Below are 19379 nucleotides of genomic sequence, written 5' to 3' on the forward strand. Positions count from 1 at the left end.
CCCTCGGCTGGAGCTCATCCGGGCCTGCCGACTTAAAGGCATCCAGTTCTTCCAAATGACTCTGCACCATCTCAGGGTCTACGCATGGTAGTCTGGTGCCTTGCTGCTGCCTCTCTACAATCCCAGTGAGAGACTTGTCGTGCCCCTCTCTTAGGAACACTGAGGCAAAGAACTCGTTGAGGAGTTCAGCCTTGTCCCCTCTGTCTGTCACCGATTGTTTCTGCCCATTTAGCAGGGGTCCTATTCCTCCCTGGGCCTTCCTTTTACTCCCAATATATCTAAAAAACAATTTCTTGTTGTCTTTTACTTGGGTTGCCATCCTCAGCTCCATGGCAGCTTTGGCCCGTCTAACTGCCTCCCGACAAGCACGAGCAGAGGAGGTATATTCATCTTTGGTGATCTCTCCCTGTTTCCACTTTTTATGTGCTCCCCTTTTGTCCCTTAGGCTGCCCTGGATTTCTCTGGTCAGCCAGGGAAGCCTCCTGGCCCCTTTCCCCCTTTTGCCTTGCTCGGGGATCGTCTTGCTTTGTGCCCGAAGGATCATTTCCTTAAGGCACAGCCACCCTTCTTGGGCTCCCATCACTTCAAAAGTCCTACTCTGCAGTGCGTCCTTGACTAATCGCCTGAGTTAATTGAAATCAGCTTTCCTAAAGTCTAGCACTTTCACCCTACTAGTTACCTTACCCACTCGACGTCTTATGGTGAACTCTATTATTAGGTGATCACTGTCCCCCAGATGGCTACCGATCTGTAGGTCCCCAACCATGTCATCCCCCGTTGCCAATACCAGATCCAGTATGGCATTCCCCCTAGTGGTTTAATAAGCCTGAATTTTCTATGCAGAAAATTCAGGTGCAGTAATTGCATGAGTAGATATGCCGACAGAGTTTACATGCAGTGCCTCTGAGCACTGGGAGGAGTTACTTCTTCCCACTCTGTATGACAGTCAGGGAACTGAGACATAAAGAGGTCACCCCAAAGAACACAGCCTTGTCTAACAGCTCTGACATGGAGCTGCCTGATAGAGAAGTCAACGCTTCCCCAACTCAGGGTAAATGGGCTTGAAGCTGGGAGAACTCATCCTCCTAAATGCATTCCTAATGCCCACACACACTGAAGGTTGCCCTTTCTTTCCCCTACTTTTAGAGCTTGTTTACATGCAAGTATTACACCTGAGTAACTTAAAGCAACTTGCTTCCATACTTAATCTGTTTTAAAACCTAATTATTGGGTCATGGTAAGTAATCTTTCATGGGCTAGGAGTAACTCCACTTTGTGTTGTTTGTCTGCTTTAAAACTGATGGAGATACGTTCATAATTACTTCAGTCCTGGTAGTACTCCAAATACTGTCTACATTGTATTGCTTCGTGAATGGAACAGTCTGTCTGTGTACCTGTGTGTCTTGCATTGCACTTTGAGTGTTGGTAGGCAGCCAGAAATTAATTTTTTAGGCACCAGGTTGTAGTGAGTTCATTCCCTCAGAGACACATGACCATTATCACAACCATAACTTCCCATGCGTGGTGACACTGGAGAAGGAGGAGGAGGAGGAGGAAGATAAGCACTGTTCTGCCACCCCCAGGAAGAGGCACAAGGTGGTGGTGGTGGGGGACTCCATCCTGCAGGGCACTGAGGGTCCCATCTACTGTCCGGACCCTTAGTCTGTGAGGTCTGCTGCCTCCCTGGGGCCCGTATCCGAGATATTGCCGAGAGGATCCCCAGGCTTGTCCGGCCCTCTGACTACTACCCCATGCTCCTCATCCATGTGGGAACATATGACACGGCCAGGAGTAATCCAGACTGGGTCATGAGTGACTACAGGGCTCTGGGGGTTGGGCTCAAGGGGTCAGAGAATCAGGTAGTCTTTTCCTTTGTGCTCCCCATTGCAGGCCATGGTACTGGGAGGGAAGGATGAATCGAGAAAATTAACCAACATCTCCAACAATGGTGCCACCAAGAAGGCTTTGGTTTCCTTGACCACAGCGCGCACTTCAGGGAGAGAGGACTCCTGGGAAGAGATGGCATCCACCTCATGCGGAGAGGTCCGTCCCTGTTCTCTGTCAGGATGGCCGATATTCTTGATAGGGCTTTAAACTAAGATTGCTGGGGGATAGGGAAACACTGACTGGAGAATGCCCGGGGACCGACATACAAGGAAGCTCCATAGATAGGGACACCAGGAGGGCCATTCTTGTGGGAGTTGAGGGAATAGTTCTCCTTCAGCATGACAGGAAATTGAGGGCCTCAGTAGGAGGACTCAGGTGCCTGTACACTAATGCCAGGAGCATGGGGAACATGCAGGAGGAACTAGCCCTCCTGCTGTCCAGTGGCCATTACGATCTAGTAGGGATTACGGAGACCTGGTGGGACTCCACGCACAATTGGAGCATAGCCATAAAGGGCTATACCCTGCATAGAAAGGACCGAGTAGGGAAAAAAGGTGGTGTAGCTCTCTATGTGTAGGAGCAGTACATTTCCTTGGAGGCGGACATCGGCTCCAAAGATGAATGACTTGAAACCCTCCAGATCAAGCTGTGGGGAGTGTGTGTGTGTGTGGGGAGGTGGGGGGTGGGGAGGGGAGTGAAGCGAGAGAGATCTAACTGTAGGTGTATACTACGGACCACCAAATCAAAGCAAGAAACTTGTTCTAGAGTTCACCCGAGAACTAACAGAGGCTGCGTGGGCATGGGACGTGGTTGTCATGGGCGACTTCAATTATATAGACGTCTCTTGGGAGGAACACTCAACCAAGACGGATCAGTCGCGTTCTTTCCAGACCTTCACTGAAACACTTTTTCTGACTCAGGAGGTGCACAGACGAACCAGAGGTAACGCTCTTTTAGACTTGATCCTGGCCAAAGGAGACGACCTAGTGACCAACTTAAATATAGAAGGCAGCCTGGGTGATAGCAACCATGAATCCATTTCATTCATGGTCCATCACAAGGCAGACAAATCTGATACTAGGCTTGAAGTTTTGGACTTCAAAAATGCAAACTTCAACAAGCTCAGGTCACTAGAAGGGAATGTGCTGCAGGACCAAAGGTGAAAGGAGTGCATGAACAGTGGTCGTTCTTAAAGAACATGATTTTTGAAGTACAAAGGAAATCCATTCCCATGTGGAGGAAATATAGCAAAAGGGCTGGGAAGCCTTCTTGGCTGAATAGGGAAATCATGGTCCTCTTAAGAAGAAAGAGGTGTACAGTCAATGGAAGCTAGGAACTAGCTCCCAAAGGAGGACTATATAGCAATGGCCCACACTTGTAGGGATCAGATTAGAAAAGCTAAGGTGGTGACTGAATTAAAATTATCAATGGGAATCAAGGACAAGAAGTCCTTCTTTAGGTATGTAGGGAACAGGAGGAAAATGAATGGGAGTGTGGGGCCATTGCTCAAAAACTCAGGACAGTTAGTCACCGGCACTTGGGAGAAAACTGAACGCCCTAATAACTACTTTGCTTTGGTCTTTCACCAAGCCAAGGGGAAAATCATGCCAGCTAGGGTACAGAATGAGCAGGGTTCAAATGACCACCTTCCTACTATTGCCGTTGAACTGGTGTGTGATCAGTTAAAGAAACTGGATGTATATAAGTCAGCAGGGCTGGATGAACTTCAGTCAAGAGTGCTGAAGAAGCTGGCCGAGGAAATCACAGAACCCCTGGTGAATCTCTTCCAGAACTCATGCCACTTTGGGGAGGTCCCCAAGGACTGGAAGAAGGCCAATGTTGTGCCCATCTTCGAGAAGGGGAGGAGGGAGGACCTGGGTAATTATAGGCCAACTAGCCTAACTTCTATTCCAGGGAAAATCCTGGAAAAATTCATTAAGGAGTTTATGTGCGACAGGCTTGCAGAAGGTAGGATTCTGAATGACAGCCAGCATGGCTTTGTCACGGGCTAGTCTTGTCTTACCAACCTCATCTCCTTTTACAATCAGGTGACTCACCACCTGGATAAGAGAGAGGAAGGTTGACAATATATACCTTGACTTCCAAAAAGCTTTCGATCTGGTATCCCACGATGTTCTCGCAAGAAAATTGGAAGACTGTGGGCTTAACTGCTCGACAGTCAGGTGGGTAGGAAACTGGCTGCGGGGCAGGACCCAGAGTTCTACTGAACAGATTGGTGTTGTCTTGGTGGGAAGTGGCTAGTGGTGTCCTGTAGGCATTGGTGCTTGGTCCAGTGCTATTCAACATCTTTATCAATGACTTGGATGTGGCGAGGTGAAGAGCTCACTAGCCACGTTTGTGGATGACACCAAGTTATGGGGAAGCATGGTCACACTTGAAGATAGGCTGCAGATACAGGCAGACCTAGACAAGCTGGCAAGTTGGCAAATCAGAACCAGATGAAGTTCAGCATTGAGAAACGTAAAGTGCTCCATCAGGGGACGAACAATCCCCTGTACATCTACAGGCTTGGAGATGCCAACCTGACCAGTACCATGCAGCAACCAGTGCATCTCCAGCAAAACCAACGAAGTGATTCTCCCACCCTATTTGGTGCTGGTGAGACCGCAGCTGGAGTACTGCATCCAGTTCTGGGTACTGCACTGTAACAAGGACACGGTAAGGCTTGAGAGAGCCCAGAAAAGAGCCCCTCGCATGATCAGGCTTGCACAGCAAGTCATATGAGAAAAGGCTGAAGGACCTGAGACTTTTCAGCCTGAAAAAGAAAAGGTGAAGAAGGGACTTGGTAGCAGCTTACCACTACATCAGGGGAGTACATCAAGGGCTTGGTGACAACTGTTCACCAGGGCACGCTTGGGGAAAACTAGGAGTAATGGTCACAAACTTCTGGAAGACCATTTCAGGCTCAACATAACAAAAAACTACTTCACAGCTAGTGTCCAGAGTGTAGAATGAACTCCCTCCACAGGTGGTGCAAATGCCTACCCTGGAAATCTTCAAGAGGAGACTGGACCGTCACTTTGCTGGGGTCAGCTGACCCCAGTTGTCTTTCATGCTTGATGCAGGGGGCTGGACCCAGAAACTTGCCACAGGCCCTTCTGGTGTGGCAGGTCAAGGCACCACACCTGGCTGCTACATGTCAGGGGTCACCCTATGCTTTTGCAAACAGGTCAAGTAAGGGCTCTGCATGGGTTGCCCTATACAGGGAGCATCCTGCCTCAGAAGTTGCACTACATGTCCTCTATGCCTTCCCACCCCGCCTCCTGCGGGGCGGCCTCCAACGGTGTTAACGGCCACGCCTAGCGCCCCTTTGGGGGGTGGGGCCAGGGCCGGACCTCGCTGCCTCCTCCCACAATTACCCAGAGCGGGCGCAGATCCTGCGTCACGCCCCTCCCCCACACCCACCCCTCCGCTTGGATTCGAGCCTGCGACGCATGCGCGGGAGCTAGCCGAGTACCCGATCATCGATGTGCGCCTGCGCACTTCAGCCCTGCTCACCACCTGCGTTCGTGCGCGCTGGCAGGACGCAGGTCCTGTGAGGATCGCCCAATCATCGATCCCCAACGTCACCTGTGGGGCAGGGAGCAGGGGGCGCGCCCCATGACCTAGGGGCGAGGCCGGGGCGGGGCTCCCATGGAGTGAGGAAGCGGCGTCACCAACCCAAATAACAACACCCCCCAGCAGCAGCAATAGCTGCTGCCGCGTCGGCGCCGCCAGGTTGGATCCTTAAGCAGGAGCGAGAAGGCGCCGCCGCCGCCATGAAGCTCCGCGCCCGGCTGCAGAAGCAGACGGCTCCGCTCGAGGTGGGGGGGGCGGAGCCAACGCTGGGGGAGCTGCGCGCGCACCTGTGCCAGGCCGTGCTGCCCGCGTGGGGGTACAGGTACGGGCCCAACCACCGGGGGAGGGGCGTGGCGCTCGGGCTGTACCATGTCCCCAGCCCCTCGGCGGACCGCGGCGCCGGCAGTCCGCTGGACAGCCCTCCCCGCGGGCTGCGGGGATGCCCGAGAGCAGTCCTGGGGCTGAGGGGGCGGGTCACGTGACCCGGCCACGCGATGGATTCTTCCCCCGCCCTCTGGCGAAGGCGAGGCTGCTGGAGGGGAGGGTGCTGGCACCTGGCTGCGTGACTTGGGGCTGTGGGCGGGGCCTGGCTCTGGGGGCCCCCTGAAGTGGGTGGAGCTGTGGCCCCCACTGGCGCCCCCGGCAGGTCCCTTGGGCCTTGACCCCCACGCTGCCACCACCCTTGTCGCAGCAGGGGTTTGTGGCTGTCTCTGTCCCCAGCGTCACCCTCATGGGCTCAGAGAGGCTCAGCCCCCTGCTTCTCCACCAGTTGATCTCCCCCACCCCGGGTGCTGCCCGGAGAGCCTTTCAGGGGTACTGGAGTGATGGTGTAGCTGTGATGGTCAAGGAAATACTCAAAAGGCAAGGGTTTTTCTGGGGGCAGTGGGTCATGTCTCTTGTTGGACCCACTGCAAGGTTGGGTGAGATTTTGTGACAAGTTTTCTTGTGCCTGAAAGCTTGTCTAAACGTTTTCCCAGTCATGCGCTGGAACCAGTATAAAATATCACCCACCCCCATCCCCCAAATCCTTGGCTGAATTGCTTTTTGCATTCATGTAATACATTTTATCTTGACACATTCATCTCTAAACTTTCCTGCAGAGAAATCTGTTGAAAAGTAGCCACAGCAATGAACTCTTGCTCCTCTGCTGCAAACCCATTCAGTCTGCCACACTGAAGTAAAGTGTTTCACAGCTAGCATGCATGTACACTACCAGTCCACTGGACCCTAATTGCAGTATGGTATTTAGAGCCTCCTATAGGACTCACCCAAGAAGGGAACTTTTTCTATTAAGTAATGGCCTGGTTTTCTCTGATTTGAAAAAAAAAAAAGACACTTTTTAAAATCTGAAAACTAACCCAAAATCCACATTTCTCTGTGATCAAAATGCACACGTGTACATACACATACGTACACACACATTTCATCATATGTGCACAAGTGATGTACATCTGTGATCATATAGTGGTGTTTCATTTTGATCATGGAAAATGGATATGGGGTTACATTTTTTTTTTTTTAAACTGAAAACTGGGGATTTTTTTTTTTTTTTATCAGAGAAAACCAGGATCTGCTGATGGCTTTTTGTGCCATCAGAACATAATCATGCACTGAAACAGCTTTGCCCACAGGTCGCCTTTGTAATTGAAGGTGAGAGGTCGCATGTGGCTTCTTGAAACAAATGCATTGATTTAATTGGAAAGCGAGGTGGCTTAGATTGTTAGGCCGTCGTTTTAAAAGTTAGCTGGCCACAAAGGGAAGACTTCTGCCTTGATTTGCCCAAGATGATAGGTTACTTTAGGAGGGCTTCCAGATGCATTTGTTTTGTAAGGGCACATTGCAGACTAAGGCAGTTTTTGGAAAGCAGGCACGCTCATACCTACTCCTAAGTACTCAGACTTTGTAAGTTTCTGTGCATTAGGTAAACGTATCATAAAGAGAAAAACAGAGGGACTTACGTTAGTCTCTGTCAAAGATTTATATTATGCTCATTTATTTTTCCAGCACTTCCTTTAGCATGGGGCTGATTGAGACTGGGTTTCAGGCTTAACAAAGCAGTTTAATACTACTACTACTATATTTTGTGTAGTTGGAATGAATAATTTAAAGGGATGCTAGTGCACATGTCCGAGCAGTTTATTTCTGTCTTTGCAGTTCTGATACCCAGTTTGCAATAACATTGAACAACAAAGATGCCCTTACTGAAGACCAGGAGACCCTGGCTTCATATGGAATCGTTTCAGGGGATTTGATATGTTTGTTACTGGAAGAGACCAATGCAGCACCCAGCCTATCTCCACACTCGTCTTCACCTCCTCCCCAGCTCCAGAATAATCATGAACCGTCCACCTTGAACATCAGCCAAGGTCAGATCAGCAGTTCAGAAGAAAACAGGCAGAATGGACCATCTGAAGACCATAAAGCTCCAAGCGAAGATGAGAAGAATGATGATATTGATATGGTAAGGACTGCGGTGCACAGATGATGATATGCCATGTTTATAATGTTGATTGCTAGACCGCTTAGCTGTGCATAAGCCTGAAGCATTGTGATTCTCGCTGCTTGCTTGGTGTATGATCAATGACGCATTAGCCTGGTGCTTTGTCCCAGTTTATAATCTGTTAAAGTTTGTCCATGCCAGAAAAGTTAGTTAAATGGTTTCAGGGTGTTTCACATGTTACCTGGGCCCTTTACAAATCATTAGATTCCTACAAGAATATGCACCCCCTTTTAGGAGTGTTAGAGTTGTATTTCTTACACCATAGACTCTCCTTTACTGTGAAAACAAATTGTAGCAAATATCAGGAGAGGTTCTCCCAGCAAACTTAGCCACTCTGATGTAATGTGCACTCGAAAAGTGAGCGATTCCTATTTCCATCTGTTATGCTAAGGCCTGTAGCTTAGAGGTTATAGCTTTTCTTTTTAAGGAATGTTTCTTTTTAAGGAATTTTAAAACCAAGTAACTTAATGTGTTGGGACCAATACTAAACACAAACCATCCTGAATTGTAAAGAAGTATGGCGAATGTGGAGAGCCTTTGTGTGGCCTTCAACTTGGAAAAAATACATCTTAATATGTTTGCTTTAATATTATGCAAAATAAATACGTGAGGAAGTAACTTCTAAAATGCAGGAAAAATGTGGGGGAGATGCCTAAAGCCACAGTATACTTTAGAAGTCAAGCTCCTTATTTCAGTGAGTTTTAAAATATTAATTTGTGCACTCATTTCTATTTTGTATGCATATGAAAGAGAATTCCTTCCCCCCCACCTTCAAGTATGCTTTTCCCCCAAAATTTTAAGAAAAAACCATAGGCAAGTTTCCAAGTGATCTTAAGTGCCATAAAACAAAGAAAAGCAAGGTGAAGGCACCAACATGCACGGCTTTTGGAGGGATAGGCTCCTTTGGTAAACTATTTCCAGGGTTCTAGGCCTATTCCAGTTACAAAGATTCTTAGACGTGTCATTTTGAGAGAGTTTAACTAAAGGATGATATCCTGTGATGTAGATTTGTGCTCCGTATGCTGCTTTAGGCACCTTGTGTAGCTTAGTATCTTTTTGTATTACGGTAGTGGCAGGAAGCCCATTGTTCATACAGTATCATGCACCATGAAGTCAGACCCTGCCCTGATGGGTTTGCATTAGAAATAGACAAATCAAAGGAAGTAGTCATGGTGGTGGTCCCATTTTGCAAATGGGAACCAGAGGCACAAAGAATCAGTGACTTGGCATAACTGACACAGGGTGTTTTTGGTAGAGCCAAGAATGGAATCCAGTACCATCAAAGATGGAGAAACTAGAGGATATTTTTGTAAGTGTAATGCATGTGCAAGGATTACTTCTTGAATTTTGTGTTGATTATTTTTTTTTTTTTTATTTTTATTTTTTTATTTGTCCCTTTAAGGCAGGACCCAGCCTAGAGTTTGCCTCTGGGCTAGTCCCAGATGATGTGGAACTGGAGGAAGGCACCGGTTCCTATCCCTCTGAACCAATGCTGTGCAGTGAAGCTGTGGACGGGGAAGTGCCACATTCCTTGGAGACTCTCTACCATTCTGCTGAATGTACCAGTGCTATTGATGCCTTGATTGTTCTGGTACATGTTCTCATGATGGAGACAGGATATGTACCTCAGGTAAGTACAGAACTGAAAGAGAAGCTTCTTACTCAGCAAGAGAAATCCTGTGGACTTGTCAGGAATATAACAACTTTTTTATTTGTCTTGTCCTCCAAGATCTTCTGCTGCTTGTTTCCACCTGTATGAGCAGCTATGGGCATCTGAAGTACTAGCTTTCTTAGTTTATCTTGCTGGTGTACGTTAAAGTAGAAAGAGCAGTACAGCCTTCTATTCAACTCTTGGCTCTTCTGCTGGACTAAAGTAGGAGGGTGTTGTCTACTTAACTTGTATGTAGAGGGATGATGCTTAGCTTTAACTTTAGAAGTAGAGTCTGTGTGCATTTATGTTGGTTTTTCTTCAAGTAACCATGTGTTGGTGTGTGCTCCACCTTCCCACCAGCTTCCTCATAAGAAAAGTATACCTTTCAAACTAACACTGCATATCAACCGGGAACAGGGTTCATAGGAACGGGCATCTGCTTGTCCCACCATTTCATTGTTGCACTTGTTCACAACTCGGATGGGAATTAATGTAGTTTAAAGGGCTCATATCAACAAATATAACTACCTGCCTAGTTTAGGGGGTCTGACACCCATTGATTTAAGTGTGTGTTGGGGAGTTAGATGTCTAAATCTCCTTATCTCTGCATATGGTAATCCTATACACCTCCTTTTGTCCCTAATGTTAAGATACTGTAAAACATTGTAGTCATAGCCATTGTGAACTGTCCATGTCAGCCAGTAGGCTTGGATATAGGAAATGGAAGCTTGTAGCACAAAATTACGAGGAAATAAACATAGTCCAGCTGTATTCAAAATTGTTGTATACTTCCTGTGTGAGATTAAATTAGGGTTCCCTTGATGAAATGGAGACTCTTTTTGAAGTCTGAGTGGAGACTCCATTTTTTTTTTTCATTCTAGTGTAGGATTCTGAAAGTCCTGGCTTTCTTAGGGCCGCACAAAAATATAACTATGTTTGCATAATTGATTCAGATAGATACATTTAGGAATTCTTTTTAGCTAGTTTTAATATTGCCTGATTTGATCCATTTTATAAATACATACCTATGATTTCTAACATTCGCATACTCGGGGGAGGATATTCAAACATACTTGTTTTTGACTAGTAGAAGCTCAGGACTTAGTGAAAAAAAGTTTGGATATTATAGGTGGGGTTGGTAACTTCCTTTATTAGACTGGCTGAGCTTTCCTATTCTAAGGCCCATTCGGTTTTGTATTACGTTACCCAAACCTAACCACATAGGCTGGAATTTTCTAAGCTGCTTTATTTAATTCTTTATTTTAGTAATTCCAGTCAGAATGGTTTGGCCAGGTCTGAGAGTGGCTAGAGAGAAATATATTGTTCTGCCACTTTAAATACTCATTACTTTTTCTTTGAAAAGCTCTAGCACCCACAAACTTCAGAGAAGGGGACCTGAAGTTGCCCAGAGTGGGGGACTCTGTGGCCTTTTGTGAAAATCTGCCCAAATTTGGCCAAGTGAGAGTGTTTAAAAAGTTGTGGTTCACTCAGTAGAGACCTTATCTGAATAGGTAGATTCCCTCCAGGTTCCGTCAACACTGGGCATGCTGCAGTGCAGAGCTAAACAGGAATTCCCTTGAACCTTTGGGGGAAGTAGATTGGGACAAAGAGCTATATTGGAACTGAAGGTTGGCAGGAGGGAGGACAGGGGGAACTGGGGTGAGAGGGAGACTAGACTACCTTGGGTATAGAGATTGATTGGGAGTCACGGGAGAAGATTGGGGCTGGTTGGTCAAACAGATTAGGACTGACAATCAGTGGGGAAGGTTCACAAAGAGATGGGGGGGGAAAGGGAGATACTCCGATAAGTAGCTAGGTAGCTGTGTAAAAAAAAAAAAAAAAAAAAAAAAAAAAAAAAAAAAAAAAAAAAAAAAAAAAAAAAAAACCAAACAAAACACTGGGAAAGGAGCCAGTGGAGAAGGTGGAAATATGATGCAAATCCTGCAGAAGAAAATTGGGCTTGGTACAGGGAGGAGATGGAGGAAGGGGCCAGGTTAAATGGAAATGGGCAGAAGAATTGGAGCCTGCTCTATAGTCCATTGCCCTCCAGAGCCTGGAATAGAGCCCAAGGTCTCAGTGTTTCACCATTTTTCTCTAGGTGAGATGTTAGTGTTTCTGTGCAAAAAAAAAAAAAAAAATAGTACATGATCATCCTGTCTAGCATATTGGACAGGCAGTCTTAACCTGGCATTTCCCAGCTTTGAATAATGGGCTTGGCAAAGTGTGTGTATGTGCACATACACGTGTGTAAATTAGGATTAATGAAAAGTAGTGCACTTGCTTTTTCCGACAGAAGAATAACAATTGTCTCAACAGTCTTCCCTTGGAATAGTTTTAATGTGCATCTTCATTGATGTGTTTATCAGTATGTCTTATGTATGCATAAATGGTAAAACTGTAAGCATGATAACATGCCTAGACCAGGCTTGTTGTGATAAATTCTTTATACTCCATTACCACTATGTGCATCGTCTCTGGTTTTTACGTAGAAGTTGCAAATTAATTATGCTGTTGAGTGCATACTCCTTGAGGTTTTTGGAGATGCTTTAGGGTTTGGTTTTTTTTTTCCCCTCAGCCTTGACCAGATTGCTCAGGAACGCAGTTAGTTATCTTTATGTTTTGCTTTGTTTTTAATTCACAGGGAACTGAAGCAAAAGCAGTGTCGATGCCTGAGAAATGGAGAGCCGGTGGTGTCTATAAACTACAGTACACTCACCCATTATGTGAAGATGGCTCTGCTGGTTTGACTTGTGTGCCTTTGGGAGATCTTATTGTCATAAATGGTAATTTAGTTAGAACATAGAAATCGTTCTTGCCTTTGACTTTGCATGTTTACACCCTCCATGCGTGCTGTTACAAGAGGCCACTTCATTCATTTTCCCCCTTGGAATCATCATCCTGTGCACATACATCCGTTTCTCCCTTTTGGTGGTGCTACATCACAACTACCATCCTTCTGAAACATTGTTTTTGAGTCCCTTTAGTGCTCCGACTTAACCCACTGGGCAGATAAACTAAAAGAGCTGCTTCCTCTTGATATTTAATGTTCTTGTCCCTTCTTGCCATTGTGTTAGTTCATTGTCTCCCTCCTTTCAATACACTGCTTTTCTATGCAGGTAGCCTTTTGAGTAGCTGACAGTCTTTTTTTTGATCAGCTCCTCCTTTCATCCCCTGAGAACTTTGCAGTGTAGTGCAAGGCATTAAATTAACTAGGGCGGCTCTGTATAGCTGTACTTTATTTATCCTATCCCTTGGTATTTGTGAAGTTTGGTGACAGATTCCAAAATTATTCCTTTGCCATGTTTCTCTCATAAATTGCTTTAAGAATGCCTTTAAGAATGGTCCCATATCTTCAGCTCATTAGAACTACCAGTATTCACTACAGAAAACTAATGGAATTCCTTTCTCTTAAACTGACTTCTATATCATTTAGAGATTTCTTTTATGCATAACGTTTCATTTAGCAGAGTTGGTGTTAATTTTGACCTTGGTTTATGTCTGAGAATACAAAGGTTCAGTTCTTTAAGAAATATATTTAAAAAAAAAAAAAGCTGTGACAATATGCACAATATATAACACAGTTCAAGTTACATTCACCTGTTCTCCAAGATTATATCCTAAATGTTTGACCAGTCAGTAGTACTGCTCACTAGGATTTACAACAATGCAGGAACTACCTTGTATAGGCGACCCTTGCCATTCGCGGGGGATATGTTCTCGTATCCCCCACGAATAAGGCACTGTTCTTGAATGCAGTCTGTGTTCATGAATGCAGTGCCCCCGGTGGCTGGGGGGGCACGGCTGTTCTGGCTGGAGCCCAGCAGTGGTGGTGGGAGCCCACAGCAGCAAGTGCGGAGATCCTGAGGAGCTCCTTTAAGTGTATTTAAGAAACTGGTTCGGCATTCGCTAATATTTGAAACCATGAATGCCGAACCCGCAAATAGTGAGGGTTTCCTGTATAGAGTGTTCATCTAACAAATAGGATCAGTGATTGCTTGTTAGGGTTTAAAATATGGGGTAATCTTTCTTTTAATGTGGTACACTGTACCATTGCTACCTCCTTTAGTTGATAAATTGTTGTAGCACTGGTCTGCGGTTATAAAGATCTTTCTCTTCTGTGCTATTCTAGCTGCCTCTCTTTTGTAAAGCAGTTGGTTATCTGCTTGGCAATGTTGGATCTGTCCAATTCTCACCTCCCCTTGGCCTCAAACGGAGAATGGTTAGGGGAGCTAAAACTAAAGATGTCTCCAAAGATAAGATAGTGATGAGCTTGGTCTTGGTCATCTCTAAATGTGTTTTTTTTTATTTACAGCAACTTTAAAAATCAACAAAGAAATTAAAAGTGTGAAGAGAATACAGCTGTTGCCATCATCATTCATTTGCTTTCAGGAACCAGGTATGATGCTAACCATGTTTTTTTTGAGATAGCAGGCTGAAATGTGAGGGAAGGAAGCAGTTAATAAAGCAGAAATTTGAAAGAGGAGTGAGTTGCCAAAGGTGGTGATAAAGAAAGTGGATAACCAATAGGTCAGCTGGTAGCGGGCCATGATTTTGAGGGGAAAAAGAGAATGTAGCCACTTACTGAGAATTTTGCTGTTAAGGTGACTTGAGTTTCCATGATGATCTATGGAAGGGAAAAACCTGGAGATGCCCTGGGTCCCCTTCTTGGGTATGTGTCCATTGTTCGTGGGGCTCCTGTTTCTATAGAATGGATGTGTATAATGTCACTAAGGCAGCAGCAAGGAACTATCCAGGACATGCTCTTTTTATTGTTTTCTCTCTGTGATAGTTGAGGGTTCAGGGTGAGTAACATTAACTCTGTCTTGTTTTATGGCACTACAGTTATCTTAAACATGTTGTTCTTAGTGGAAAGTATGTGCTGATTACTTATCACTCCAGGATGCCAAAATCTGATTGGAAAGAAATCTGGATTTTTATATCGGCACAGACCTGACTGCTCTTTTGTTCTGTACAGTATGTATGACTGCTTTGTTGCCAGTAGCTTCAGTTTGCTGTGCTGTGCTGTATCCTGGGTAGTTACTGATACAACAAGACTCTATTGGAAAGGCTATAAAAGGACAGCTAAGCAGTGAAGTGTATCCAAGATCACAGCATTTGGCTGCTTGCTGCAGACAATAGGCAACCACTCATGTCAGAACTTGCTGAGTAGGGGCCTGCATCTCAGGTGTATATCTTTTCTGTGCCTGGAATCTGGCAGAAGAGCACGGGAGCACATTTGTTCTAAACTATCCAAATATTTTCTTGTGCCCTCAAATGCAAATAGAAAGCACTGGCTACTTCCACATAAATACAAGTTTCTTGGTCCATCAGTACTCTCATTGTGTTGTTATTTTGTGCCTGTATTGTTACCTGCTAAGGAACTTCTGAGTCTTTAGAACTACGCATCCATTCTTTTTTCTTTTTTAAGGTGATGACCCAAACTATATCCATAAGCCTTTGCCTGGTTCTCTTGCAGTAACTTACTAATGTTGAATTCTTCCCTTCTTTTTATTTTGACAGGAAATGCTGCAGGGGTATACAGAGATCTTCAGAAACTATCCCGCCTCTTTAAAGACCAGCTGGTGTACCCTCTTCTGGCTGCTGCCCGACAAGGTGAATGAGAACGTCTAGAACAGTGGTTCTCAACCTTTCTGGACTCGAGGCACCCCTCCATAATTGTTGTAAACTGAGTAGCACTCAATTTCAAACAACAATTTATATATTACAGTGTTTACCTCCCTTATACAGGGGCTGGGCAGTAGGGGTGGGGGTTTGTCCAGGCAGGGACAAGCCTGAGCCTGGCTTATCAGCTTAGCTTATCGGCTTATGTCATGTCACCCTTCAAAAGATCTGGCACTACCCTGGTTGAGATCACTGATCTAGAAAAAGGAGTTGGCATATTATTGTGTGCTGGGGTATAAATGGGAGGAGTCCCAAATAACTATTTAGTGATAGCTACATAGAGCAAAGCTAGAGAAATTTACTAGCTTCTAAAGATATTTAAATTAACATCATCTTCTCCTTCAGAGAAATGTTAGTAACATGATTAAAATCTGAAACTACCAGTAAAAGTTAAGATAAAAAGAACATTCAGTTGTCGCATAATAAGATGAAATTTTATTCTGTTGCTGATAGAGCCAGAAAAATAATTTTCCATGTATGGTGCAGGCTATTACCTTGTCATCATCAAAGTGTTAACTTTGCTGGAGCCCTGTTCTGTTGATCTGTACCTTTTAATAAGGGAAAAGTTGTATAGAACACAAGATGTAGTGCTAACTTTAGGAGTGATATTCTTGGTGTGAAGGCAACCTGACTTGATGCTTGTGTAGTTATAATAAAGGATATTTTACTTAGGAACTGCTATAATATATCTCAGCTTTATCACCGAGGTTTTCATCAAAGTGTAAACTCACCCAATTGGATTCTTTGCAATTTCATTTTGGTTTTTACAGGAACGAATGACTGTCTTATGTGAATTAGTGGAATTAAAAAGTATTGCTATTATCTTTTCCAATCCATTTCTCTTCTGTACCCTTTAAACATGAGTTAGCATCTCTAGGCATTTCTTGGAGTTATGACGGACAGTGGTGTGCAGCAAGGACGTGCCAGTGCTGTATTTACATTTTGTTGACTGCATGTGCAGAATGGATCCTTCTTCAGTCGCATAACAGCACTTCTTTAAGTAACTTATGTATCTGAAAACTCCATGAAAAAAATGAATTGAGCAAAAGCCATCATAATTTTCAAAAAATGAGAAGGAACCTTTGGGAACAGGGAAGATTCAGGCATTGCAAATGATGCTCCTGTTTTCTGTCACTACTCCAGCTTTGAACCTGCCAGATGTGTTTGGCTTAGTGGTCCTTCCTCTTGAGCTGAAGCTACGGATTTTCAGACTGCTAGACATCCGTACTCTCATCTCTCTGTCTGCTGTTTGCCGTGACCTCTACACAGCTTCAAATGACCAGCTTTTGTGGAGATTTATATACCTGCGGGATTTCCGAGGTATTTCTTACGTGTCCCCTTTCTCCTAATTATGTATGTGTCCATGTGAACAAGGTCAAAGCTGCCACTCACAGGTTCTTTTAAAGCACAGTCTGACAAGGGGTTCCTCAGGTACCTACTTTTGTGCCTTAAATGGAAAGTGAATTTAATTATTCAAGATACTAGCCAATGTCAGTCACTTGGAGGCATAATACAGTTGGATGCTTCTTTTGGTGGTTCTTAGACTGAAGGAAATAAGATGGTCTGCCAAGCACTTGGTGATGGACCACAGAGAACTACCTATCACATGGTGCTAACTCCTTGTTTTCAGTTGTTTCTATAGCTACCCAGGTTCTTTATTGCAAAGGTAACAGGATGGGGGGAGAGACCCTTTGTCAGAATCCTTCCCAGGAGCTTATGTAAGAAACCAGGTAGTTGGGATTGAGTGGCAAAGTTCTGTCACAAGTCTAAAACTGTCAATGACAGTATTTTGGGGATTTTTGTACTTCACGAATAGATATTTGATGTGGAACAGAGAGAACAAATAGACTGTATAGTGAATGCCTGTACATTTTATGGAAATTCCAACAACTCCAGAAAATCATCGTTTTTTTTATATGGAAGTGTGGGGGCTGATCTAACTCCTCTATAGAGCCCCACAAAGTTAAAAGCCAAATCTATCTGCTCAGTCATGAATGTGGTTTTATTTATTTATTTTTAACGTAAATCTCTTGACTCTTATCCCTTTCCTTAACAGATCCTATTGCCAGGCCTCGTGACACAGACTGGAAAGAAGTAGGTTGCTATTGATTTATTTTTTACATATAACTTCCGGGATGTGTCTATATGAGCTTAAAAATGAATGACAGGCTTGAAGGGTCAGATGTGGCAGAGGTAGTGAGGTCTTTGCATGTGCAGCACAATCTATTGGAGTAGGGACGAATCTGTTGTGTCACTGAGTGCTATGGCCAAGTCTCAAGAGTAGGTTTCAGGGTCTCTGCAGGAGGTTTCATTCAGTTCTTGGAAGGAGGGATGGTGGTTGTTTTGGGAATCAGGGCTTGTGAAGGAGGATTTCATTGTACTCTAGAACTCAAGGCATGTCTTTCTGCCACTAAACTGCTGTGTAGACATAACCTTTAGTGACTGAGTTTTAAACACTGCATCCCTATTAAGAAGTGAATCTTGCCATTCTCAGCTGAGCCTTTTAGCTACAGGGGCAGTGTCCTTTAGTGACTACAGCAAGAAATGAGGCGTAAGGGGCTTTCTCTGTCAACTTGGGCAAGCTACTTTGCCTCTTTTTCCTGTCACTAAAATGTGTATAACTCTACAAACTTTAAAGATCATCAAGTAAAAAAGTGTTAGTACCTTAGTTGTAAGTAACTATCAGTGGGTGTAATATATATGACCTTTGTCTCTGTATTTCATATAGTTCGTTTTGTTTGGCAGTTTTAGATCACTTAAATGCCAAATTTATTTTTGGTGTAACCTGAAATATTTCAATGGTGCTATGCCAAAATTTTAACATATGCATACATGTAGGGTTGCAGGCTAATCTGGATGGGAGTCTGTGGAGAAACCTACTCAACACACTTGCTACAGGAAGATCTTCTGGCTCATCAGGACCATCAGCTTGAATCGGAGCAGTCCTGTAGTTTAAATAATAGGCATGTTGGCTAACCCCTTTATTTATGTATGTGCAGTGAAAACCGGATAGTGAACTCTGTTTTGCTCCTGACACCTTTGATAGGTTCATAGGGAAACTCTTTGAGTGAAGCTAGATGGGCAAGCACTAGTAGAATTTGAAATCCTTTTTCTATCTTTTTGCAGCTTTACAAGAAGAAACTAAAGCAGAAAAAGGAAGCCCTGAGATGGCGGCACATGATGTTTCTGCCTCCTCCACCACATCCTATCCCGTTCCACCCCAGCCCCTTCTATCCTAACCCCTTCCCTCCCAACCCTTTCTCCCCTAACCCTATCTACCCTCCAATGATCATTGGTGGTGAATATGACCAGAGACCAACGCTTCCGTATATTGGAGACCCAATTAACTCACTCATTCCTGGCACAGGGGAGGCGCCGGGCCGGTTTCCTCCATTCAGACCACGTTTTGATCCAGTCGGGTTGCTGCCAGCGCCAAATCCAACACTTCCAGGACGAGCGGGTCCCAATGACAGATTTCCCCCTAGACCCACCCGAGGCCGCCCGATGGACATTCGTCGCACATTCATGTGACTGCCACTTCTTTTTTTTTGATGGGTTTTTAAATTTTAGTTCCTGAGCTTGCTTTCTAGCTGCAGGAGATCTCTACAATTATGGTGAGATTGTGTGTGCACAATGGTGTCTTGACCACAACAGCTGATTCACTTCAAGATCTCTGTAGGAAGTTATGCTGCACCACCTAGAACTGCCGGCTGTTTCACAAAGAGCTCTGACTTGGGACAGTTTGTGCTGCTGTTTTCTTCTCGCTCTCTAACCATCTGTGAAGTGCTGCTTAGAGACCAGAAGCCTGCCAGCCTAATGTTTGCTGCATCAGATAAAGAACACTTACTTGAAGCACAAATCCTGCCTTGTTCTCCGTCTTATTTTTTGTCTGAATAATGATATTAAATGCTTGGGGCATAGGAGGGTTTTCTTAACCTGCCTGACTAATAATCACTCTTGATGAGAGAAGCCACCTCTTCCACATGGTGTGAGATGCTAGAACTGGTGTTTACATGATACTCATGAGTATTTGAAATTCTCCCAAAATATTCTCCACAGATTTTTTATTTTTATTACTTA

General features: G+C 44.7%; 2 protein-coding genes across 5 annotated transcripts in view; one reads left to right on the forward strand and one right to left on the reverse strand.

Annotated features, from left to right (window-relative positions):
* Positions 1-6477, reverse strand: part of LOC102382156 (BPI fold-containing family C protein-like) — a 42958-nt gene extending 36481 nt beyond the window's left edge. The window contains exon 1 of one of the 3 annotated variants that reach the window (XM_025209335.1): positions 5835-6477. The gene's annotated coding sequence lies outside the window, so the exon portion shown is untranslated. Of the gene's footprint in view, positions 1-5365; positions 5497-5834 lie in introns of those variants that run through there. The other 2 variants (XM_025209333.1, XM_025209334.1) reach the window with 2 other exon arrangements.
* On the forward strand, positions 5392-19158 carry FBXO7 (F-box protein 7). Of its 2 annotated transcripts, none has more exons than XM_006028019.3 (9): positions 5392-5788; positions 7621-7927; positions 9369-9596; positions 12259-12400; positions 13930-14013; positions 15138-15230; positions 16443-16619; positions 17356-17393; positions 18426-19158. In XM_006028019.3, the coding sequence occupies exons 1-9, from the start codon at positions 5667-5669 to the stop codon at positions 18828-18830; spliced, it is 1596 nt and encodes a 531-aa protein (XP_006028081.1). In that variant the 5' UTR covers positions 5392-5666; the 3' UTR covers positions 18831-19158. The 2 variants fall into 2 exon arrangements, with proteins under 2 accessions (XP_006028081.1, XP_025065117.1); XM_025209332.1 differs by lacking the exon at positions 5392-5788 and adding an exon at positions 7265-7368.
* The last annotated feature ends 221 nt before the right edge of the window (positions 19159-19379 follow it).

The sequence above is a fragment of the Alligator sinensis genome, unplaced genomic scaffold (assembly GCF_000455745.1).
Source record: "Alligator sinensis unplaced genomic scaffold, ASM45574v1 scaffold409_1, whole genome shotgun sequence".
Classification (NCBI taxonomy): Eukaryota; Metazoa; Chordata; order Crocodylia; family Alligatoridae; genus Alligator; species Alligator sinensis.